The 24,705-nt window shown below is 42.5% G+C and overlaps 1 protein-coding gene and 1 non-coding gene across 4 annotated transcripts; both read left to right on the top strand.

Annotated features, from left to right (window-relative positions):
* Positions 1 to 56: 56 nt before the first annotated feature.
* Positions 57 to 24,326, top strand: PTCD3 (pentatricopeptide repeat domain 3). 3 transcript variants are annotated; one of them, XM_075052595.1, is made up of 24 exons: positions 57 to 170; positions 1,479 to 1,528; positions 2,633 to 2,672; positions 3,673 to 3,718; positions 4,477 to 4,545; positions 5,861 to 5,965; positions 6,395 to 6,518; positions 7,590 to 7,705; positions 8,469 to 8,542; positions 8,860 to 8,947; positions 9,040 to 9,100; positions 9,384 to 9,466; positions 10,142 to 10,286; positions 11,348 to 11,398; positions 12,359 to 12,442; positions 15,272 to 15,300; positions 15,822 to 15,925; positions 17,026 to 17,104; positions 17,198 to 17,288; positions 18,775 to 18,860; positions 20,093 to 20,241; positions 21,125 to 21,166; positions 22,694 to 22,852; positions 23,603 to 24,326. In XM_075052595.1, the coding sequence occupies exons 1-24, from the start codon at positions 76 to 78 to the stop codon at positions 23,676 to 23,678; spliced, it is 2,046 nt and encodes a 681-aa protein (XP_074908696.1). In that variant the 5' UTR covers positions 57 to 75; the 3' UTR covers positions 23,679 to 24,326. The 3 variants fall into 3 exon arrangements, with proteins under 3 accessions (XP_074908696.1, XP_074908863.1, XP_074908779.1); XM_075052762.1 differs by lacking the exon at positions 57 to 170 and adding an exon at positions 354 to 524; XM_075052678.1 differs by lacking the exon at positions 57 to 170 and adding an exon at positions 764 to 824.
* On the top strand, positions 9,178 to 9,317 carry LOC142037433 (small nucleolar RNA SNORD94). The gene has a single exon (XR_012652375.1). It is a non-coding gene; the product is annotated as a small nucleolar RNA SNORD94 (small nucleolar RNA).
* Positions 24,327 to 24,705: the final 379 nt, after the last annotated feature.

Genomic DNA, 24,705 nt, shown 5'->3' with positions numbered 1-24,705 from the left:
GGGGCAGGCCCCCCCTACCCACCCCGCGAAAGTGGTACCGCCCTCCTTCCGGGAGGGCGGTGCGCGGGTGCCGGCATGGCGGCGCGGCGGCTGGGGGGCAGCTCCTGGCAGCAACTGGTATCGCTGAGCAGGCGGTGCTGCTTCCTGGGAGGGAGGCGAGAAAACTACCGGTAAGGCTCTGCCGTTCCCGCAGCAGAGGGAAGAGAAGGGCCCGGCGGCGGTAGCGCCGTGAAGGCATCAAGGGAGGTCGGGGGGGGGTGGGGGGGGTGGGGATTTGAGGGGTGAGAGGCCGCGCAGGCGCAGTAGGGGCTGCGCAGGAAAGGGCCCGCTCTGCGCATGCGCGCTGGTGTCTCGGGCCGGCTGAGGCGGGCAGGGCCGGGGCGGCATGGCGCGGTCCGCGGAGGGGGAGCGGCTCTTCCTGGGGGTTTTCCCCGATTTCTGGTGGGGTTTGCGGCTCGGAGCGGCCCCGGGAGTGAGGTAGAGCTGTTAAGTGATTCCTAGAGCGGAATCTCGCGAGAAAACAGGTGAAGGGGGGGAGGTTGTCTTCAGGGTATGCCTCAAGTGAAAAGATCTCGCTGCTCTGGGTATTCTTTATAGGCAAAATATAGCTCACATCAGGGATGGTAAAATCATAGCTAATAAATTTGTGTGGCGTATAGGAACAGCTACAACTATGCAATATTATTGTAAAGCACGAGGGTGTGAATGTATGTGAATAACATCTCCCTCAGGGTCAAGGTCAGTGTGGAAGCACGTGTGAATTCCACAGTTACAATAAGACTTCGGTGTTCGATTGCTTCATGAGGAAAAAAAAGTATTTTAATGTAAGTTTCAATTTGTGTTAAAAGCAATAAAATGTGTAAGAAAGACTTGGAGCAGTGTCCTGTGAGTCTGGACTGAGCACAGAGCAGCTGCTTTGCGATACACAGCAGAAACAAGTTTATGTGGATGTGCCTTCTACCACTGTGGTTATGTGAATGTCCTGTCTGCAGCTCTGTAGAGACTGGGCATCTGGAGCTAAGCAGGGCTGATTTCCCTGCATCCCAGCTTAGATCTTCTGCTTCTGTAAACACTACTCGGGTCTAAAATATTTTAGAAAAAGGTACTGCTTTCAGCTAGATCCTGCCTGTAAAACACAAAAGTGTCTTTTCTGATTTGTGTGCAGGATTTTCTTTCTAAGATGCAGTGATTTGTGAAAACTACTTTAAAGCCATCATATCCCCCAAAATAAATAATTACAAATTTTATGTAATAGATTTTCTGTGTATAACTTCTTGTCTCTTGAAATTAGCACTTAAGAGAAACATCAAATATAAGTTTTAGTATAATAATTTGGAGTTAGTAACAGTGCAACATTTCCAGTTACTTTTCGCCTCTAATGTTTTAATTAATTCTGACCTGTATTACAGACTTGCATCAATCTGCTTTTGCTATATTGATGTGACTACCATAAATTCAAAACTCTGATTGGTTTACAGGTGCTCTTCGAGTAGTACAGCTCTTGGGAAGACTGTGGACAATTCAGAAGGTATGATGTCTTAATTACTAGTTTCTTGCATAAGTTTCTTTAATCTCCAAACAACATAGTGTGTCAGAAGATAAAGACAACATGAATGCCCTCTTTCCCCTTCTTGGATTTTCTTTTGCCCCGTCTTCACTGTGCAGAGATTTCCAGGCTTAACTTGATTACCCTCACCACCAACCAGCTCTGTGCTCCAAGAGCATGAACTGAGTTGCCCAGTTCCATGAGCTGTCCAGTTGCTCTTTGAAATGGAATAAACTATAAAATAAAAACAAGGAGCTTTCCACCTTGATGGTGACAGTTTCCTTCACATTCATGCTTCTTTGTACTCCTTACCATATTTCTATGAGTTTTTTGAGAAAAGTAAACTGGGATGCTTGTAGCTGTGCTGCACGTTGGAACAAGTTCCTGCCAGTCAGTAACAGCTCATGGAAGCATCAACACAGAAGCAGTGGGAAAGTGCCTCTGCAGACCCTGGCTCTGGGGGCTGTAATCAGGAGGTCCCACGTGCTCCTCTGTGAATGAATTTGCTAAGATGCTTTACTGACGACCTATAGCTTCTTCTTTTGGTATTGTCTTTTCTTTTTTTGCTCTCTGGAAAGCTGGGCAGATTGATCTGTGGGGTGGAAGGAACTGAACAGTTGGTGTCAGGCCATCAGAGCAGGAACTTGAGAGGGCACTGTGCTGCAGTATTCAGGCAGGCTGAACTGGAGAAGCCAAATGTGCAGAGACAGCAAACTTGAAACTGGGGGACTAAGAGTGGGAAACCAAGGGACTGGTAAAGATTGGGGCTCAAGCGAGAAGATACAGGATAAGGATGATTGAAGAAGCTTGGATGGGTAATCTCTTTGAGGGTACAATGGGTACAGTCTCTCTGAGGTTTGTTGACCACAGGGCCCTGATCCTGTCTTGACACAAGACATTTAAGCTCCCTGGCAGCCTTTTCTATTACCATTCTAGTAAATTGTGGCCTACATCAGACTGTGGTTTTAAAATCTTTGCTTTAATACTTTCAGCTGGATCAGCTTAAATCATGAATTTTCATGAGGTCAAGATTTTCTTTGGGCATCTGTTTGTTTCTAATAATCATTTAAATGTTGTTTTTCATAGTTACTCAAGAAGAAATTGTGCTCCCCCGAAAGAAAACCTGGTGAGTGTTTACTGCTGGAATATCTCTTGACCTGGAAGAAAATAATTGTTAGACAGCTAAATGTAGTCTGTCCACCAAAGTTGAAAAAGAGAATTCAGGTTGCTGTACTTCTGGATTTAATGTGCCACTAGTGGCTTTCCTGCTGACTGGGAGCTCTGGGAATATTCTTTAATATTCGTTCCTGACCTTTATTTTAAAAACAGTTATAAGACCTGCATTTTTAAGCATAGTTCTGTTTCTTTGTAAAAGATCACATTAGCGAGAAGTCTGTAAAATGAAGTTCATTTGGCTGTCTGCATGTGGGTGTGTTTCTTTCAGCAAAATAAACTTGACCATTGATAGCTGGCTGAATAAGTCCTGTTTAGAAATTATGCAGCTGAACAAAAGCTATTTTGTTGGAAGCACTTAAGATGAATTTGCATGACAGCAAAAACTAAGTTTATAGCCAAATGCTGTCTGTATGTAAACATCAGATAAGACCACCTTCACCTAAACACTTTCACTGGCCTTTCCTTGTTTGCTTGAAAGACAACCAAAGTCTTAAGGATCCACAGGTATAGAAGTCCTGAGAAATCTGGTTTTGTTTCAATATTTTTTTCCTCCCAAGACTTGTCTTAGAGAGGAACTCATGTATCCATCCCTCAGAGGTGGGGGGGCTCTGAGAGGAGCATTCTAGGGAATTCTTCCTGTGTCCCTTCTCTATGTTCTTTCTTTGATAATGTATAATAAGGCAGGATTGGTAGCAGGAAATACACATGCTTTTCTGGTTTTCCTCAAAGTCTTTTCTTTTCCCTGCGGTTGTTGCAGAACTGAGACGATTTTTGCAGTTAAATTTCCCTCCCTTTGCAAAAAGTGATATTTTCTAAGTGCAGGAAAAAACATTTATTTCCTAGAACTGAAAATCCTTACGGGCCATAATAATCCTGTGCTTGTTCTCCATACAATGTAATGCATACATTCAAAGTCTGCAACCAAGTATTAATCAAAACTTTATGTTTAGGGATAAGCTGGCGGTTCTTCAAACGTTGGCTTCTACTGTGAACAGGGTAAGTAATTCTGGTGATCATGGAAGTAGGTCAAGTTGTCCATCTCATGCAATAGCCTTGCACTCTGGAGACTCTTACTTCTACTTTGGCCATAAATGAAAGATGGGACTTTTACATTGTTTTTTTACGGGGTTTTCACTTTTGCTTAACATGTTTTGCTGTGTTCCTGAAGCCTCATTCTAGTGCTAAGAGAGAGCTGCAACTATCAGCAAAAGCTCTAATACTTTGATAAGGTTTTTGCTGACACCAGGAGCACGTTCCTTTACGAATTCATCTTCCTAATCCAGACTGCCTCTTCCCAATCTCAGTCCAGAAAGCAAGTCTTGCAAAGAACAATGAGTGTTTAGTCTTGCTATGCAACAACTGTAAATGCTGTGATGCCATTCTTCAATCCTGTCTGTCTTGAATTCTGGAAATTGAATCTGATCCTGCAAGTCCCCTCAGCTCCCCTGAGACTGTTACGGTTGGGGTCCTACTTGCTTTGCAGGGCACTTATTGCTTGCCATGTTATTGTAAGGACCCTTTTGTTGTCACTATGTTAGCCTGCATGTGCGTGTATAATGGAAATGCTTTTTAAACTGTTTCCAAACAGGCTAAACCCTTTTGAACAAGAGGAACTCTCGTAAAATGGACATTGGGTGGTGGTTATGATGGAAGCGTTCATTGTGCCTTAAATTCCATGAGGCGGTGTGATATGCTTACAGCATACCTGTGTACATAACTATAAATGTTTCAATCCTGGGTTCTGCTTTCTACAGGATCCTACTGCTGCTCATTATAGGTTCCAGGATGACCCTTTCCTTATGCCAAGAAATGCAGCCAATTCTGTAAGTATTTCCTTTCAAATCCTTGATAGTTTCTTCCCTCCCTCCCTTCGTCTAGGCTATGAAAGCCCTTACCTAATTGGAGCCTAGTTTCAATTACAAAAGAAAATGAAGTATCAGATTTCTTTCAGAATTTTCTCCTCTGTGTATTTCTGAATGCATAATGACTGTAGCGTTTCTCTCGACAAATGCACCTTGCATACACAAAGTTCTCTCTCATTACTGCCCTTGTAGGCACTTTCCAGCTGACAAAGGTCTGTTAACATTCCTGCAAGTTAGTGGCTTACCTGCTGAGTTGTTCTGTTTCTCCATGTTCTTAGTCCATCAAATAACTACCAACAGTAATTCTGAGACATTCAACCTGTTAAAACTGTGTTTACATACCTTGGATATAGGCTGTGAATATGTGGTACTGCAAGTGTGAGATTTTGTGCTTACAGTTTAGTTAAATTTGAATTAAATGTATGACTTAAAATACACAAGGTCATTTGTGTGTGTGTTACTACGAGGACTACATGTTATCAGTTTACTGTCCTGGCCAAGCTCCAGGAATTTTAGTTTATCACAGAGCAGGTATTTGGTAATTTAAGCTTATGGAAATAGTAGTATTGAGATGATAACAGAAAGGAAGAAGGAAAGGAGTCTTCTCCTGATGTTATCTTTGCATAGGATTAAAGAGCATGAGGCTGAGGCAGGAGAAAGCAGAACTGGAAATGAGGGCAAGAAGGAACTGCTGTGTGGGATGTTAATTAGAGTGTAGTGAGAAAAGTCTGGGATCTGAGATATGTCATGGCAGATCAGTGATGCGGCTATGATAGAACTTCAGTTCTGCATACCAGAGGTGAAGCTGTTGAGAAGACTGAAGGCAGCTGTAAAATGTGAAGTTTTAAAAGAAACAGCAAAGGAGGGTCTGACTTTAGAAGCTGAGGAAAAGAGGTGAATGGGAATCAGGTGGTAGTCTTGGAAATGACAGTCAGGGAGAGAAATTTGTGAGTGCTGTAATTCTAAAAAAGACAGGTGCTTTTGAGCTTGAGGTAGTAGTGCAGCATTTCAGATGTCTGGAACAGAACTTTGTCCCTTGACTAAGTAACAAGGAAGTAAATTACAGTCTCATTTAAAGAATAGACATTCTTATATTGGCATAAATACCAGAATGTTTATCTGGAATGTTGTCTCCTGTGTGTGTTTTTACTAAGAGCTTAAAACGAAGCATGAATTTAATTTGATCTCATCGGAATGCTCAGTGTTATGGAAAATGTTTTTCCTCACTCTCAGCCTTTTAATTGCGTTGTTCTTGTTCTCTTTCATTCCTATGCAGCGTCTGTTTTCATTGTCGAAGGAGTCTGGGAGAAATGCTGCAAAATACATTATTAAGCAATTTCCTCAATATTTTGACAAGACTTTTGCAGAGCCCAACATACCAGTAAGCTTTTTGCTTTTCATTTTCATTGTATTTGTGCTTTGTCAGGTCGTGAAATCAACTGTCAGACTGGTCCGAAACTAACATAAAAGGATAATTTTGTTAACTATTCTGCAGGCAGCTATGAAAGCAGTATTGTATTTCCATTTTGTTTCTGAAGTGAACGTTTTTCCTTAGGAATTCAATATCATATCAGGTTCTTTAGATAAAAGTAAGAAAAGAAATGTTGTTCAGATGTTGACTTATTAGCATGAAAGAGAGATCAGGATGTGTGGTCCTTCATCACCAAAAGGACTGCTGTTCTTAGACTGGGAGGGTCGGGAGATTATCAAAGTGGTGTACTGGATGAAGGCTAAGGATATTTGGTTAGTGTTTTAGTGATGGTTTAGAGGAGGTTTGAGCTTGTGTCTAACTTGCAGTCTTTGCTTTTAGTGCTTGATGCCTGAGACTCTTACACCTCAGATTGAAGGAGTGAGTGAGGAAGCTCTAAAAGAGCGTATCCACCTCAGAAGGGTGAAAGATTCTGTGGACCTGTTCGATCAGCTTGTACAAGCAGGTATGTGGTCACCTGCCAGATTCTGTGGTGGAGCTCTACTTAAATTGTGCCAAAAATATTTTAGTAGCTGGCACAGGCTATGGAGACAGTTTCATGACTATGTTGCTACCTTTCACAACTGACTCTGGTCTGGTGAAGTGGTTCTCCAGAATCATTGGGCCCTCCTTATCCACTGCTTGTCTGACATGTCACACTGGTGATAACAGAGAACAGATGGTTTCCTGATCAAGAAGCAGATGATAAGGTGTTGAGGTTTTTTTTCTTCTCTTCCGAAGTAGAATAACTGTGATGCAGTAGAGCAGGGCCTGTTGTGGGCAGATGCTGTGTGATTGGGTGTTACCATTCTGCCTGCAAAGGCCTTTGCGTGATAGCATATTGGTTGGTATAAGCTACATCTGTGCTGAGCACTTTGCTGGTGTCTTGGACTAGTATAGCATACCAGCTGAGTGCCCCTTCTGTGGACTTGCCCTCAATAAATGAGTCTTTCTCAGTTCTTAATGTGGACCTTATCTCTGTCATGGGTGAACGAGGAGGAGGCAACAGAAAACTGAACTGCCACAGCCTCTGAAGGAGGAAAACTTACCGGGAAGGTGAGACCTTCTCATATCTGCTACAAGATGAAAAGGAGATGATTCCATCAAGTAGTTCTTTTCTTGTGTAGGGTTCAAATCTGTGTCATGGAAGGGGAAACACATAAAGTGGTCTTCACAGCAGGGTGTATCCTAGGAGTAGTTATGAAAAGCACTAGGAATTTTGGGCTTGTGTTGCTTCACAGTTTTGGCTGCCAGCTGCCACTTCCCTCTCCCACTTGGTTAGGAAAACTCTACCCTTTCAGTGGCTTCAGTAGAAAAACAGATACTCTAGTTCAGTGTTAAAATTGTCTCCTGCTATGAATGGGTTTGTGGAAGTATTAGTGTGACACCCAGGTTTTACAGACTTGCTAGAGAACACCTTTATGTTGAAAGAGAACAAAGTGGCATTAACGGGGTGTTTGAAAGTTTTCTGATATGGCTGTAGAATGGTGTGTTCTTTACTTTCTCTGTGACTGTTGTACATCCTCGTTGTCTATAGGTACCCCTGTATCTCTGGAGACCACAAACAGCCTTTTAGATTTGTTATGCTTCTATGGAGATGGAGAATCTACTCCGGAAAAAGAAGAAGAAAAAGAGGATTTGGAAGAACCAGGGGTATGAAAAACCTGTTGATCTCTCTTTCTTTCTTTCTTTCTTTCTTTCGTATGTAGTGGGAGTGTATCAACATGATGTCAAGATTTTTGTGCTGTGACTACCTGCCTGAGAGATGGTGTGGGGTGGTCAGATGCAGTCAACATTCCCAAGAGATACAGCGGCTATAAAAATCCTGTGTCTGACCTAGTAGCAAAAGTAGTTTCCATAAAGCTGAACTTAGTAGCTGGAACCCTGTCTTGGCTTAGTTCTGCTGAACTGCGTTTAAATAACTGTTCTCACTGACAGCCTTGTTTATATAGTTGCCTGCAAAGAAGACCTCTAGTACCTCTAGTGTAGATCAGCTTGTTAATTTTCTTCCAGTCTGAACTGTATTAACTAGATTTCAATGAAGTAGAGGGCTCCTTGTGTGACCTCAGAGTATCAGGTCACAGGGTACAGTAGTAGATACGTTGCACAATACCTGTCCCTGGGAAGACTTTTGAGGGAGAAAGGGTTTTACAGAGTATTTGCTATAGTCTAATGATTCCCACCAACTCCACAAATATATATAATTTACCTTGTTAGTATGTTTAATAACATAAACAGTATTCTTAATCTAGTTACTGCTTCCTGAACTTCATAATAGAAATTATTTTAATGTAAACCATTAAAAAATACTTTTGGTAGCATATAAATTGCTGCTGTTGTTAACCAGATCACGTCATTTGATGTTTAATCATAACTTTGAACTCTGGGAAACTTACTTCTGCAAAAATCTCACCAGGTGCAGGCTTCAGAGCAGAAGGCTCCAAAGAGACAGTTCCAAAGAGGTTCACAGTCATCAGGCTCTAGATGGAGGTATAGAAAATGTTGCCAATATTCCCGTATTCAGTGGGTTGTGCACATGCATTGTTATTATAAAACAGCCTTCAAGACTTTTTAGCAGCCCATACTTGCAAGTGTTACTTGTTAAAAATATCTGTGTTTGCTAGTCTTTTAAAGTGTTGATAGAAATCTAGTAAGTGATTGTAGAATAGCTCAAAATATCACAAGTAATATATTTGAATGTCAGCCCTTGGGAGTACAGCTCATTATTTTGTTCTGCACATTGAATCCTTTTCCTAGAGTTACCTTTTATTAAGTTCTTTAACTTTCAGCTTGTTCGTTGATTCTAGGGAGAACAACAATGCTGCAAGGATATTTAAGATAATGCCAGAGAGGAATGCACACTCCTATTGCACAATGATCCGTGGGATGGTGAAGGTAAAGTTACACTTCAGTGCTGGGAGGACTTTTTTCAGCTTGTGAAATCTCACACAGTCATAGAGATTGTTTATTTTTTCTGTTTTTTGCAGCATCGGGCTTTTGCTAAAGCTTATGACATGTACATAGACTTGCTGAATGAAAGACACAAGGGTAAGTGTCTCCTGGTTTTTGCATTGTGGTTTTCTAAGCAACAGAAAACCGTTGTTTGGTATATGAATATTTGTTTCATGGCAATGATGATTGGCGCAGGGGTACGGACCTCAGCTAGATCATGGGAGCTGAATGCAAACTGTTTATTTCAGTGCTGCTGGCATGTGGCCGGCTCACTGGAAACAGGTTTGCATGAGACTGCCAAAAACTGAGCCATGTTAGAAGAAACTGTTTTCTGTAGAATATAATTGTCAGTTAAAATGACTTATCTTACATTTTCCAGCTGATGTGCACACCTTCAATGCACTGATTACAGCAGTCCCATATCTAAAGGAGAGGTTCATAGAAAGATGGGAATTAGCCAAGGTAAGGAGATAGAGCAAAAGAGGTGGGGAAGTGGTAAAAGTGTAGGGGCTGGGTCTGCTTTATCATTAGAGTTTTGCAGTTGTTAGAAGACTAAAAACTAGAGCTTTGTACAAAGATACTAATATCTGCTGCAAAGGAAGTACACTAGTTTAAACATACAGGCTAACTATTGAGGAGTGGAAAATGTACAAAATCCAACCTTGCCCTTGCAGAATGGTTTGCTTTTTGAGAACGTACCTATTCCAAGAACTGCCTGGACAGAAAGAAATTGGGAAATTACGTTGGGAGATCAAACAAACATTTTAGATAAAAACTCTTTGAATTGTAATTCATGATGGTGTGATGGAAATGGAATTTTGAGGGGTAACATTAGAGGCTCCAGTTTTAATGATAAAACATCAGGAAGGAAAAATAGCATATAAATTAAAAAATTTCCTTGATGTTCTAGACACAATTCTCCAAAATCTAATCTGATGTAATTTTGTAGTCTTGTTTTTTGGTCAAATTAATTAAAAATTAGATGGTACTCCCTTAATAAATGATCAGTTGAGGTAGAGTCATTCATTTGAAGGGGGTGAGAAGGATTAGATTGAGGAAATGCATGTATACCTGCCTGAAAGCTGAACTGTGATCCATAATGTGTGAAGCCCTGAGGATTTGGGTATTTCATTTAAGGTCTTTCTGAATCACATGGCTCAGCAGGAAGTGCAACCAAATCTGCTAACTTTTAATGCTGTACTGAAGACTCTGAGAAGATGTGGTGGTGTAGGCAGAAGTATGTCTCCATTGGTAATAAAGGAGATGGAAGCACTTGATATAGGTAAGAGAACCAGAATGGTTATTATATTCCAGTGCCACCTCCAGAATAGTTAACTTCAGAGTTCAGCAGCAAACAACACGGTGATTCCTAGTTGCAGGGAAGAAGTCCAGGGCTTGTGAAAGAAAACATTTTTCACTGTGTTCTTGACTTCACTATTTGTTTCCTTTTGCAAAAGAACTGAGAAATAAAAATGTGTAAGTACTAAGCCGTGGCCACTCAGCAAGCTAGTGCCTGTGGATTTCAAATGGAATCATCATTTTCAATCTTTGTTCAGTGTTGATTACTAATTACAACATAGTGGGTGCACTTAGCCCCTTAGGTCAAATAATGAAGCATTCTGATGCTGTAGTCTTTTAGGTTAGGAGCACGTTTATCATTAGATTTTTACTTGTAGTTAACCTCTAGCTACTCAAGGACAGGTTTGTGTGTGCAGTGGGGGAGTGTGTCCTGGCCCATAGGCTCTTTCTCAACTGGGTCCTTATTGTAGCACTGCTGTAGAAATAGTGAATAATATGAATATATATTTGCAGAAGTCAGCTGAGTCTGTTAGCTTCCCATAGATCAAGGAGATTTACTTCGTAAGCCACCCAAGCCAGTTCAGGTCTATATATCTACATGTCTACAGGAAAAAAAGGTTTTGATCTAGATGATGCTTTTTGATGTCAAGTAAACATTGCAAGAACAGGGAATGCTGGCATAGCTGATTTGATGCCTTGTAGAGTGTGCTTTGTGCTAGTGAAATGCTTGCTGATACACTAAAGATAGGTTCGTGAGCAGAATGGAAAACTAGTTATGAAATATTTTTGCTTTTAATTTGGAGCAGGGAATCTCGGCTGTTTGCCCCATAGCAATATGGTGCTTCAGCTGGTGGTCCACCCTCAGATACCATCTCTCCCAGTTGTACGTGAAGTCTGGTCCAGCATTAGGGTGGACGGGGAGAGAAATGATAGAGTAAATTTATGCACGCTGTCTGGCTGGAAGGGCTGGAGACTGTGAATTAGAGCTGAGGTGTAAAGCTCAGCTGAGAATGTCGAAGTAACTTCAGTGTTTTTGCTTTTCAGAGCCTAGCCTTGCAACGTATGATCATCTTCTCTTTATATTTTATAGAGGAGGTACGTGCAATATCAACTTGTCCATGAATGTGTCCTCTTTAACACCTGCTTTAAATGCTTTCCAGATGTGATGGGTGGAGGCAGTTGATCTATGGATTAAAAGACAACTTGTTACGTGTCCAACCCTAATGTTACCTGTGCCATCTGATTCTACTCAGGTGAAGAAAAAGCTACAGAGGACCGTAACCTCTTACAGGGAGGGAAGAGTCCTTGTGTTTTGAGAATGGGCAGAACCGTAAAGAAAGCCCATTTCCTTTCTGTTTGTAGCCACAAGTTGATAAAGCTAAAGAGCAAGTGCTACTCAGTCTCTGTGAAGGCTGGATCTGACTGCAATGCATGTGATTTCATAGACTGTGCCACTCACAGGGAAGAAATTGCACAGGGATTCTGGTTTTCTGCAACAGTTCTGTGCATTGGAGCTGTCTTGAAATATAGCTGTGTTAGAAGGCAGGAGCCCAACTGTTGGAAATCCTTTAGCCAAAAATCTGTGGGCATGGGAAGACAATAGACACAGTAGTCATAACTGCAGTCCTTGTGTTTTAACATGTGGAGGAACTGCTCTGGAGTCTCTCTGGGTTTGGTTCTTGGTTTTTTTTCTTGTTTTTTTCCTTTTTTAAAATATTTTTTTGTTTACGGAATGCTTTGCTTTTCCCAGTGCAGCCTTGTAACAGACAAACTTCCAGGCCTGTTGGATTACTTGCTAGAAAGTACTTTTATCTTTCTGAATCTGCCCTGTTAGGCTCTGGAAATCTGGCAATAGTAGGGCAAATTTTAGAGCAAATAAAATTGCAGCTGGTGTGGAACACCACGAGTAGGGGCACAGATAGGAGAATCATGACACTTGTTTGAAATCATGTTGCTTGTTTCCATTTCCATATTATATTTGCAGGCTGACGCTTTTCACTAATGAAGTGCTTAGCACAACTGAGATGTGATGTTTCTTGTCTCTTTGTCCTGCAGCTGATCTCTGCCCATCAGGCATCATCTCTGAGGTGCTAGATGACATCCAAAAGAGGAGTTTCACTCCCCAGGACCCTGATGATGGTATGGACTTCAATATGTCTGACAATCTGCATTGATTAAGCTTGGGTGAAAAGGTACCTGTGAATTTCAGGTAGTTCTACCCAGCTAGGAAGAATGTGTGCAGCTTGCTTGTATCAGTCCGTTCTGATACTTTTTGGACACAAAGAAGAAAAAATTCCAGTGCCAGGAAGTTGTGCTGTGCATTGGTGCACTGGCTTCTGTGTGGAAGTAGGAGTGTAACCTATATGAATGAGCATTTGAGCCCCATACAACAAAAAACACAAGGCTATTTACAAGACTAGTTTAAGGAGGAACATCTGCTAGCAGGTTCATTAAATGATACATGTCTGGTGAAGACCAGGTTTTTGTTTCAGTGTGGTGTGAGTTCCTGTTCTAGCTCTTCCTAATCCTTTTCAGAAAATTGCATGAAATAAAACTTCATGCAAAACGGAAGCTTGGGTCTGTAGAAGGGGTAGATTCTGAACATCCCACGTCCCACTGGCTGTTTTTGCCATCTGTATGTACACAGCTTTGCCTTAGGACATTCATATCCTTTCTGTACATACAGAAGTAGATGCAGCTTCAATCTGAAGACGAGTGCAACAGAGGGGTCTGTAGCTGTGCTCTGTACAACATGGTGTCAATAAGTGTTGGAAGCCACTCTTTAAGCAGCTGACAGTCCTGTATATGATAGGATGAAGAAGCTATCACAGTGCATGCTTCAGGAAACCAGTAAGGAGTTGATTTGGTTTTTGGCCATTTAAAGGACAAAGATAGATTATGAGATTATTATGTTGGAGTAGCGTATTAGGTTATCCTATGTTAAAGAATTTTCAGTTATGGGTTTCTCTAGGTTTGCTTTGTTAACAACTCAGAGTTGGGCCGCCACCGCAGTGAATGTCAACCTTCCAAAAATTTCTCAGTCTTATATACCTTTTTACCACCTATTATCCCAGTCCAAAGTCTTTGTAATTTTTCATTTGATCTCGGTTCCCATATTGTTATCATTCATCATCATCTCTCATCAATTCTTGTGTCGCGGTTTCTTCTGAAGTTAGTGGTTGTAGGCAGAAAGTCTCTGGTCACCACAGTCACTTATCTTCTTACACATCAAAGATCACCTTTGAATTTCTGAAAATCACTCAGGTTATTCTGTTAATTTATCTTGCTCTAAAGTTAATCACTTACTCCTATGTCTTAGGTCTAAGATGTATGATCCTTCTTCTGTTGATTCAGCTTGACTGGATTTTAAGCCAGCCATGGTGAGAGCTACACATGAGACAAATAGGCAGCTTATGCATATTGTTCTATAAGCACCTGCATTCTATTAATCACATCTAAAGCAATCTCTAATCATTAGTTATATGTCTGATACAAATAGTCTTAGAAACAATGAGGCTTAAGGCCTAGTTCCCTTTACATCCTACCAGCATTTTTATTTTTTTTTTGTCCTTGGAAAGCAGCCTGGACATAGTCAGAATGTTGTACACCTATTTTTGCTTCTGCCCTGCTATGTTTTATACTGTTTCTTGCTCTGGCTCTAAGCTGCTGCCAGAAGTATAGACAATGACTATACCTGCTCTGCTCCTTCACACTCTTTACAGAAATACCACTGTTAGCAAAGGCAGTGATGATGGGCACGCAGATAAAGGCCTTGCCTGAATCATGGGAGTTGAACGAGCTTTTCTACACAGTGGTTTGAGAGAGAGAGAGGGATTACTCACATAAGACTAGATCAAAGCCACCTTGTCTAAGCAAGGTGCGTATGTAGACATTTTCTGCTCTTCTTCAATGTGGGATCCTTATGCTCTTTTGGTAGCTGCTTTTGCAGAATTCAGATTGACACTTTGAACAAAACTGAGCCTTCTTTTTCCTTAGTGTGTTGTTGTATGTGAACGGACTCTTACCTTCAGAAACCTCTGTGTTTCCTGCAAGGCCTTTCCTTGGCCCAGAGGATTCTCTAGGCTGTAGCTGAAGTGTATACTAAACACCCAAATAACACAAAAATGTTTTTTCTGACTTAAAAGTATTTAGTTAATTTATTAAGTCTTGCAAGGGAAAGGGGAGTGTATTGAACGTAGTGGTTTTAAGTAAATTGCCTTGCAGTTCTTCCCACCATTTTGCTACCCACAACTAGCTATTGTTTCAGTCTCTGATAGCATCCAGTGCCCTTACATTTCCTTCAAAAAACCAAAAATACCTATCCAAAATTCACACTGCACAAATGAAATGAGCTGCTGAGCACAATAGTTTATATCCTTTGTCCCACTCTGGCTTTCTTTGCCTCCCTCAGGCAGCATCAGTCTCCATGTCACTTTGAAATGTCAGTTACAGAAACCAGAGTCAAAGCCTCACAAAACAGGAAGGAGGCATTTTCAGGGGGCAGTTGTATGTTCTTGGGCAGCTCTGGGGTGTACTAAAGAGGTGGGTAACCTGTCTGAACACCTGTCTCTGTTGCATGTTTTCTCTTCCACTAGAGTTAATAGAGAAGGTGAAGTGATGTGGCTGCCTTTTTTTGTAGCCTGCCTGTTAGACAAGTAATGCTGTCTTGCATCAAACAAGAGTATGTAGCTTTTGTAAAACTGCCTAAAGTCAAACAGATCATCTGCTTAAATCTGTCTCCAAAAGCACGGCAGTATAGTTGCCTCTGGAACATTGGCTAGCAAAACTCATAACACACCAAAGTCTCTACATATAAAGTGAAGGTCCTTGCTATGTTGTCAAACTGAGCTACAAATTCAGCTTTCTAATCGAACATGAATCATCTGTCCTCTGGGAGGCTGGGTTAATGAGCTGCTCTATGTCTCCTTGAAAGTTTGAAGCTAACAGACTCCATTTTCTCCCTTTCAGCCAACTTTTTTACCACTGCTATGCAAGCGGTAAGTACCTCTTCCCTGCAATCAGAATCCTTTTGAGCCCTCCAGCTGTTTCAGAATTGCCTGTGAGTTTTCCAGCCTGTCATACAAAGTTTAGCTTTCAATATCTTCCCCTTTTTCACCTGTGTTCACCACCTCCTGTAATTTTCCTCCATAATTCTGCAGTTCTTTGCTTGATACCTCCTAAATTGGTAACTTGCATGCCTGCGATACATGCATCTCTTGCTAAAGATGGCTGCATAAGTCTCTGTCTTCTGTGCCCTACCTCCTCCTTCTAGTGATGCTGCAGCGGTCAGATGGTCTGCACACCAGAAAGTGTCCGTTAAAGCTTTCACCCACTGGGAGAGTTGGACATTTGTCTCAACTAAATAAAAAATGCCTAGGCAGTTGCTGCATTGAATTGCATCCCGTTAAATATGTTTGCTGTCAGCTTGTTACTCTTCATACCTCTGTGAAAGTGAGTCCGACAGGGATGTATCAAGTGATACATTTGGTAGCTTTAAAATCTAACTCGTTTATTGCAGTGCTGCGATCTTAAGGATATCAAGCTTGCCTATCGGTTAAATAAGGCAATGGAGAAGGGAGACAACTGGAAATTCATCGACATGGATAGGTTAAATGCCTATTGGTGAGTGACGTGCAGCTTACATTCAGTGCCTTGTGTATTGTTGTCAATTTGAATACAAACTAGGATTCGAACATTGCGCAGAAGGATGCTTTGTTGAACACCAGCTGGTTATTGTATGTGCAGTTTGGGAATTAGGTTCCTCTTAATTTAAAACAGTGATAGCTTGGGATTTATTTTCAGTTTGTGGCCTTGCGTGAACTGAAATAAAGTGTCTTGGAGCATCATTTTAGCTTAATACCCCTCCAACAACTATACCAACCAGCTGTATTTTCTACAATCCTGTTGCCCACTTAGGATGGCAGCTTAGGAGGTAACAACAAAACAGCATACAGGTCAGACCTACCTCTCTGCATGGTGTTGTGGAGAGAGGTTGCAGTGCAGCAGGTGTATTTAGGCAGGAAACTCCCGTGTACTTCCACCATTTGATACTGTAATGATGGCATCTGAAACGTCTTTACCAATGTCATTAAGTGCTGCAGTCACTACGTATTTAAGTACTTGTATCATACTGATTTAAAGAAAAGCCTTATTTAGGCACTGGAACTAGAGATGCTCCAGTAAATTAATGAAAAATAATTATCATCAAAGTAAGATGCAGTTTCAGGGGTGGGTTGATTCATGTGATCTTACCTTAGCCTGTAAATAAATCAAGGGAAATTAATGGAAATTAATTTCTTGGTGTAGGGACATTTTTCCTAGTCAGTGCATTGGATGAAGGTCCCAGGCTTGGATCGCAAACTTGCACAAGTAACAAGGTTAATTTCATTCACTTCTTAAAGTGGTTCTTAACCAGATGTTGCATTTGAGACAGATTCAGATACCTCATACCTGGCATTGGACAGAGAGATTGCATTTTTTCAAGATTTTAAAATGCAGTGGTCTAACTTCTAATTAATTCTGCCAGTTACCTAGTGTCAGCATTAAGTTCCCTTATAAAAAATGCTACTGCTTTTTTAATCATACGGAGTATTGCAATCATACAGTGAAACTTCCCTGATCTGCAATAGAAATCTGATCAGAACACCATCATTTGCTGGTGCTTCTGTATGGTTTGGTTGATCTAATCGTTGCTGAATTAGAACATTTTTCCCCTCCTCTAGGTCAAAATTTTTTTCATTATTGTGTATGATGGAACAAATTGATGTTGTGTTGAAATGGTACAAAGAAATGTCCCCTTCGGTAAGTATGTGTTAGGGTAAGCAAGCTTCAAATCTTCAGTATGGAGAAACAGAACAGCTACAGTTTACTGAAATGATTCTCTTCCTTCATCAGCTCTTCTATCCAACTCCTAAAAATATATTGGACCTCCTTCAAGCACTGGATGCAGCCAACCACTTGGAAGTGATCCCTTCAGTCTGGGAAGGTTAGTGATAGCCACATGGCTACATAGGCAGTTTGTTTGATAGGAGTCAGGAGCAACACAAAGTGGGAGGTAGCTGGGAAACTTCCCAGCGCTCAGAATAGCCATGATAAGATGCTTTGGCATGAGGGATGTTATTCCTTCATGCAGTGAGGGGGCTGTTGTATTAGAGAAAGGCAGAACCGATAGCACAGACTATCTGAGAGATCATGGTGTCATGACCCAGACTGGACAGACCAGGGAGTTCTGTTTAATTCGAAATTCCCTCGGGCTAAATTAAGGTGAAATGACACCAAACAATTGGTTAGAGATTTTATTTATGACTGAAGCGAACAGAACTGGTGAGGTGTGGTAGTAGGTGGCAGGGTTTCTCACAACAGGAATTGGCATAAGACTACTTCTGTAAACCGTGTAACCATATACATCAATTCAGGGAATAAGGAGATCCCTCCTGTTGAGTCCCGAGGTTCAGAGTAGACCCCCTTGCTTTCCAGACTCCTCAGAGAAGGGTCTAGGGGTGGCTGGATCTACTCTTAGTCTCAGACTTGGTCAATGGTTTATATCTCGAAACGGATGAGGTATAGGAATTGTGGAGAAGGAAAAGGAAAAAGAGAAGACAGAGAGAGAAAAAGGAAGAGAGAAAGATTTCACCGGTATAGATATTCTACTGTCACCCAACACTGAGGGTACAGACAGGTTCTTGTAGGGATCCTTGCCAGAATGATGACAGCACTAATTTGTAGTTACAATTAAAGCTTTATTTTCTTAACAGGATTTTATGATTAGCTTAGCATAGAATTTAATCAGAATCGCACAGGACTTCTATAAGCAGAATCAGTGTAGTACAGTTTTTTAAGTAGCGTAGTACAGAATTTTATAGCACTGCTTAGCTTATGGTTTCTAATCACCTGGACCCTCTGTAGATCGTGTCAAATCTTAATACTTGTCTTGCTGTATCAACATAAAAATCATAACCTAGCCTTGAAAAACATATAAAAGAATACAAGTCACCACTTAACTCTCGGGGGAGGTAGCTGATGGTGGAGGTGTCCCTGGCCACTGGTGGGGCAAGGGTCTCTCTGTCCAGCAGCAGTTCGGGTCCAAGTTCCCATTTAGGATCTGTAACTGCTTGATTTTATAGACACTGCTCTGTGTGCTGATACCTTTCCTGTTCTGTGATGGGGTCATCATCCACACCGGGCTGGCCGGGCGCCTGGGACCTTGAAGGCTCTTGAGCGGAGTGGTCAGCCTGGCGCTGACTTGAGGTCGGCAGGGAGGGGAAGAAGAAATCTGTTTGGTTCATCTACTTGGTGCACCGGACCTTCAGGGCCTCATAATGAGAGGAAAGGGAACTAATACGTGATCCACTTGGTCACAGAGAATGGCTGTTTGTCTTACAAAATGGTGTTGGTTATGGTAACCTTATTACCAGGAGCTGGGAGCAGGGGGTACTGATCAAACTTACTAACTACTGCCTTTCTCTAAACAGATATGAAACAGCTGGGGTTTAATAGGAGACAAGACCTGTTGGAAGAGCTCTTGTCTTTGATGAGCAGGGAGCAGCACCCTGATGAGGTAAGGAAGCTGTTGCGGTTTAACCCCGGTAAACAGCTAACCACACAGCTGCTTGCTCACTCCTCCCCAGTGGGATGGTGGAAAGAATCAGAACGGTGAAAGTGCAAAAACTTGTGGGCTGAGATAAAGACAGTGTAATAGGTAAAGCAAAAGCTGCGCACACAAGCAAAGCAAAACCAGGAATTCATTCCCCACTTCCCATGGGCAGGCAGGTGTTCAGCCATCTCCAGGAAAGCAGGGCTCCATCACGCTAAATAACAGTTAGTTGGGAAGACTAACACCATCACTCTGAACGTCCCCCCTTCCTCCTTCTTCACCCAGATTTATATGCTGAGCGTGACGTCCTATGGTCTGGAATATCCCTTGGGTCAGTCGGGGTCAGCTGTCCCGGCTGTTTCCCCTCCCAACTACTTGTGCCCCCCCAGCTCCTCGCTGGTGGGGTGGCGCGAGGAGCAGAAAAGGCCTTGGCTCTGTGTAAGCACTGCTCAGCAGTAATGAAAACATCCCTGTGTTACCAACACGCTTTTCATCATAAATCCAGAACATAGCAGCTTACTAGCTACTATGAAGAAAATAAACTCTGTCCTAGCCAAAACCGGTACAGAAGCTCAGTGAAAAAGAGTGGAGATGTCTCCCCATTCCACATATGCATATGAACATGTGTGTTCAGCATACAGTGTATGCAGCATACAGACTGTATTGAAGTGCTGTATTATTGTCCCTGGCTGGTCTTAGAGGTCCAATTCCAGTGAATATGCCACTACAGATTTCCCGATCTATGTGACCTTATCCAGGCCTGCTAAGCCCTTTGGATTGTCTTCAGCCTATAGAGAGACCTCAGATTAACGCAGAAGAGAATCACTTCCTTATCAGAGTTTGGAAGAGTAATGCGGTCCAGCCAGCCACATCTCTGGGGAAGCACATGGCAGAATTCAGGGATTTTTGCCAAAGGTGTCATTGCAGTCACTGGCTTCTCAAGCTGAGGAGGGTTAAAGGCTTACGCATACTGCACAGGTCTCTGTACAGCTGTCCCTGCAAAGCCATCTTGGAGCTTGCCTAGTGGGGACAATTGTCCTGACAGAAGTGAGATTTTTCTGCCAGGAGTAACCACTGTTAATTCACAAATTTAAATCATATATGGGGCAGACCTATAGGATCTGTAGGAGGAATTGCTCTGAAAAGGTTATGTTAATTCTAGAGGTTTTGGGATTAATAGCACAATCTTTTCACAGATTCAGCTGGCATTTGCCAAGTGTGCTGAAGACATCAAAGCTGTCCATGAGCAAACCGGGCGGGAGCAGACCCCGCTAGAATGGACAGCCAGTGCGCTGAGCCACGTCGCTCTGTTGTTTTCCAGGGCTGGGAGAACCCAGGACGCTTGGTACGTGTGTGGCCGTCATGAGCTCTTGGCTTGCTGTCACTGTAACTCAAGGCTTAATCACAAAAATGAAAAGCTAATGACCAATTGCTTTGGAATGCTAGTGCAGGCAAAGGGAGGGGATAAATCCTGCTGGGAATGTGATGGGTTTTTTTCTTAATTTTATTGTTCATTCTTGGCAACAAGTTACAGTTGCCTATCTTAAAAATGGTTTAGGAGTTAATGTAGCAACTGGCTTAGAGCGTTGTGCAGCTGCTTATGGCAAGGTAGGTTTGACTATCAGTTCAGTAAGCACTGCTGATTTCCTACAGCTTCCCATTTTCTAATTGTTAGAACTCTTTGGAATTCAAACTGCTAATGAGATTAATTAGGGTTTAATTAAACTCTTAATTAGAATTAACCCTAATTAAAACTCTAAAGAGAATATTTTTAGAACTCTCCACTAGCTAGAATTTACTGTCCTACATGCTGTCAACTTGAAATACTGTTTAAAATATCTAGCTTCCAATTTAAGGTTCTGAGCTATTTTCTGTTAAATACAGATGTTCTCTTTGCACTGATTCATTTGAAAAAAAGAAGTGGCAAGTACCCTTCTAAAAATACGTAATATTTTAAGGTAAACTTGCCTCCAGCTACACTTTTTATTTTTTCTGCACTGGTTAAGATATTTTGTGTTAAACTAATTAATGATGTTAGCTGGTACACATTGCATCTGCGAGAATATGGCATGGGATCTGTTTCAGATCTGTGGGGAAGATCGTTTCATGAAATTGAGCTTCCCTATGTTTCATTGGGGGCTTATCCAAGAGATTTAATATCTGTCTGTTACTGTGTTTTGTGGTGTGTTTTTTTTTTTTTAATTATTACTTTGTTTTCTTCTGAACAGGAACATGATGGAGCGTTTCCAGCAAATCAATAGGATTCCCACGTGAGTATTTTTAGGTTCTGACTTTAGGTACTGAGCCTCCCCTTTGGCTGAGATGTTGCATTTCTGTTGTAGAATCATAGAATAGTTTGGGACCTTCAAAGGTCATCTAATCCAACTTAAAACTGACAATAGTGGTCCATATTATATTGTTACTTCTGAAGCATGAATGTGTGTGTGTGAATGTGCCTCTGTCCCTGCGAACACAGGTGTTTGTTCATCCAACTGATAAGTTCCAAGACCTTTCTGTCTCAAAAAATGTTGAAGATGCAAAGGGGGGGTTTAAGTAAGTGGTTGATCCTTGAGATGTCATTGAATGTAGCTCTGGCACATGGAGAACAGTGCCACTGATGAACTCGGCATTAGGGATCAGTCTAAGCAGGACTCTTAAGAACATGTCATTTCCTATGTGCTCAGAAAAATTCTAATATGCTATTAACCAAGCTTAGATGCTTCTGAGGTGTCTGCATTTCTGAAGACAAGTTTATCAAGTCAGATCCTAAATCTTATGTGGTACCCTGTCAGGCTACAACAGTTAGCTTTCCTCAGGATTTTAGGGGGAAGATTCTGAGGTAGAAAACAACTTTCAGGGAATAGTAATGTATTTTGTTTGGGCATTTTTTAAATAAAATTGAATGCTCAGAGCTCACGTAAGTGAACACCGTGAGGGTGTGTGGTACCAAAGGCTGCTGTTAGTGGCACTCTGTGCTTGCCCTTTTCTGCAGACTGCCGCTAGCATGGCCCAAGGGAGCCTTGACACTGCCAAGCTGCGTTAAAAGCCCATCTTAATTTGGGGAATAGGGAAAGGATAAGAATTCTCCTTCTGAAATGGTGGTGTAGCTGTTGGTTTGTGGCTGCCATGGGTGATGAACGTAAAGAGAAATAAAGTGGTTTCCCTGCTGTTACCAAATGGATCAGAGGCTTTTCTGGCTGAACTGTCCCCTGCCTTCCCTTCTCTGCCAAGCTCCCTGTGGCACCAGCTGCGAACACTTACTTGTTTCCCTGCCTAAAGGCAAGAGAGGTGTCTCCAGCAGCTGTCGCAGGTAACGAAGGAGCAGAGCCAGCACTTCGACATGAAATAGAGCTGGCAGAGCAGTGGCTCCCAGTGCCCACAGACAGCACAGCAGCCTCTGGCAGTGAGACACCTGCCTTTGATTTAAAGTGCTGTTACGCTGTTCCTTTACGTCTGCCAACCACATAAAACAGGGTAAGGGCCTGATGCGGGGACTGTAAAGAGGGGAAGGTTATTTAGGATGCTGCTAAGGTGGGGTTCTTATCTTCAGCAGTGAGCTGCTGCCTGCTGTTTTTGTGCAAAGAGAAGTATTGCTTTCTGCTAGGACAGGAGTTCCCAAGCACACCATGTTGGTATGGAGTGAAGGCTGACATGGAATTTCTGGCAGGAGCAGAATTGGGCTGGTTGAGTGATCTGAAAATGTCACCTCCTCTCCTTCTCTAAAGCACCTGCTGTAAGTTAATGGCCACCTCACCTGGGGCCCCATGAACAGTCACTCTTTGCCTTTGCTTTTGCAGTGACCAGGTGATGGATGAGTTCTTTTACTGTGCTAAACAAACCAATAGCCCAGATGAGGCAATTAAACTGGTAAAGCTGGCAGCATCCCTTGGTCTTCCTTCATCTCAAAGGCTTAAAAGCAGAACAGAGAAGGAATTTGTTCTCTCTGAAAAGCAGAAGTAAGTTGGAGCACTTCACATTACTGCTGAAGGTATAGTAGGGTGTTGGAGGGGTAGTTCCTGTGGAAGGGCTTCTCCACCAAGGTGGCAGAGAACTGGCTTCAGAATGATCTGCCATTGTGTTGACTCTGGTCAATTCACACCCCCAAAACGGCCCCTCAGGTTTTAATTCCATGCTGTATCCATCCCACCTAGGGGGGAAGGTAACTTTCCGCGATGGGGTTAGCCTTATCCACTGCTCAGATCAGCTATCATCTTTCTTTCCCAGAATCTTTTCCTAGCTGGGTCTGGCCACCTAAAAGACACTGACTGCAGGCTAGTAAAAGCAGGGAGGTGGTACAGGACGGCCCTGTGTGTGGTTCACAGGTTTTCTGAGGCTCACGGTCAATCTTCTGGCCAGCCACTGTGGTTTGTTTCTGAGCTGATGCAGTCAAGCTCAGACAATGGGCTTAGCCTTGAGGGGGACCACAATTTGGAGGCACTGGTCTGGTCCAAGGGAATGAAGAAATCGAAGTCCAGCACCCTTAACAGTTAGCCCGCCACTTTCTGGGCAACTCAGGTAGTCTGCTTTTCCAAAAGGAGGTGGGTGTGCTTCCACCAAATGCTGGGTGGACCTGTGCTTTGAGGGGAATAGGCGTCAGAGAGCCCATAATGTTCTCTTTGGAGGGGGTTTCCTCTGTGTTTTGGCTGTCTCTTTTCAAGCAAAAGCCACAATCAGGTGACTGATTACTGACTGTTTCACATCTGCAGGAAGACATTGGAGAGTGTCATGTCAGACAGCGACAGCAGCGATAGTGACAGTGACAGCGATAGTGACCGTGACTAGCTGTCCCTTTTGCCTTCCTCCCTGGACAACTAGGAGCAACCACTGCCTTGATGCCAGGAGGCTTCCGTGAGGTGAAACTGCTGAAGGGACAGCTTCTGGGAGGTGCTGCAGCACTGCTAAGCACTCCAGAGCATTCTGATACAGGACCTGCTTGGCAAGCGTACGTTGTCCTTGTTGGAGCAAGCTGGAAGCTGTCCTGTTTAATCTTCTTGGCAACTTCAAACACAGCGTGGGCTACACCAACAGTCTCTTCCACACCACTACCTGCACAAGCTGGCTCCTGCTGGGTAGCTGCAGCCTGCTGAACCAGCTTGGCTGAGCTACTGGAGGGCTGCAGAGAGAGGAGTGCTGCTTCCTGGAGGCAGCGCAGCAGGTACAAGACTTTGACAGCTTGAGCAAGACCTCTCTTGGACCTCCTGGGACTTAAACCTATGCCAGATTTAATTCCTTTCCAGCTATCTTTAATGAACTACTTAAATATCAAGTTTACTCTGTATGTAAACACTGCAAGTAATGCAATGCTCATCACCTGTGGTGTTATTCCTCATCCTTTTTGTGTTTTGGGACAGGCTTTGGACTGTAGGTGTTAAAGAGCTACCATCTGTACAGCTGGAGACTGCCTCTAATAAACAGCTGACATTAAAGCTGGCTGTGTTCTGATAATCCCTGAGCACAACCTGTTGATTACGAAGTGTTATTGCTGCTCTGTGAGAAAGTACTTAAAGTTCATGCAGAATACAGCAATAAAGCTAACGAGGTGACTGCAAAGACAGATGACTGCGCTTTTCCATTCTCTGCCTTGCAGTTAACTGGCCCTCACAGCATTGTGCTGCTGTTCTCAGCTTGTAGAGGAAGCTTGAAGGTTTTTTTGAGGTAATTATCTTAAACAGGCAAAAAATGCCATCTTGTTCCTGAGAGGATTAAACCATATTCCAGTGAAAAGTAGTTAATAGATTATTGTCTTTCTTTGAAAAATAAAACCTTGATGTGCATGACAAGAACACACTGCTGTGGAAAGCAGCTTAAG

Source organism: Buteo buteo, chromosome 1 (assembly GCF_964188355.1).
Source record: "Buteo buteo chromosome 1, bButBut1.hap1.1, whole genome shotgun sequence".
Lineage (NCBI taxonomy): Eukaryota > Metazoa > Chordata > Aves > Accipitriformes > Accipitridae > Buteo > Buteo buteo.
The sequence above is the reverse complement of the archived record's forward strand: the minus strand, read 5'-3'. Positions and strand labels throughout refer to the sequence as shown.

Coding starts and splice junctions, on each gene's coding strand:
- PTCD3 (XM_075052595.1), top strand. CDS start 76: ATGGCGGCGCGGCGGCTGGGGGGCAGCTCCTGGCAGCAACTGGTATCG. Junction 11,399..12,358: donor CTTTATATTTTATAGAGGAG/GTACGTGCAATA, acceptor TTTGTCCTGCAG/CTGATCTCTGCCCATCAGGC. Junction 21,167..22,693: donor CAAATCAATAGGATTCCCAC/GTGAGTATTTTT, acceptor TTGCTTTTGCAG/TGACCAGGTGATGGATGAGT.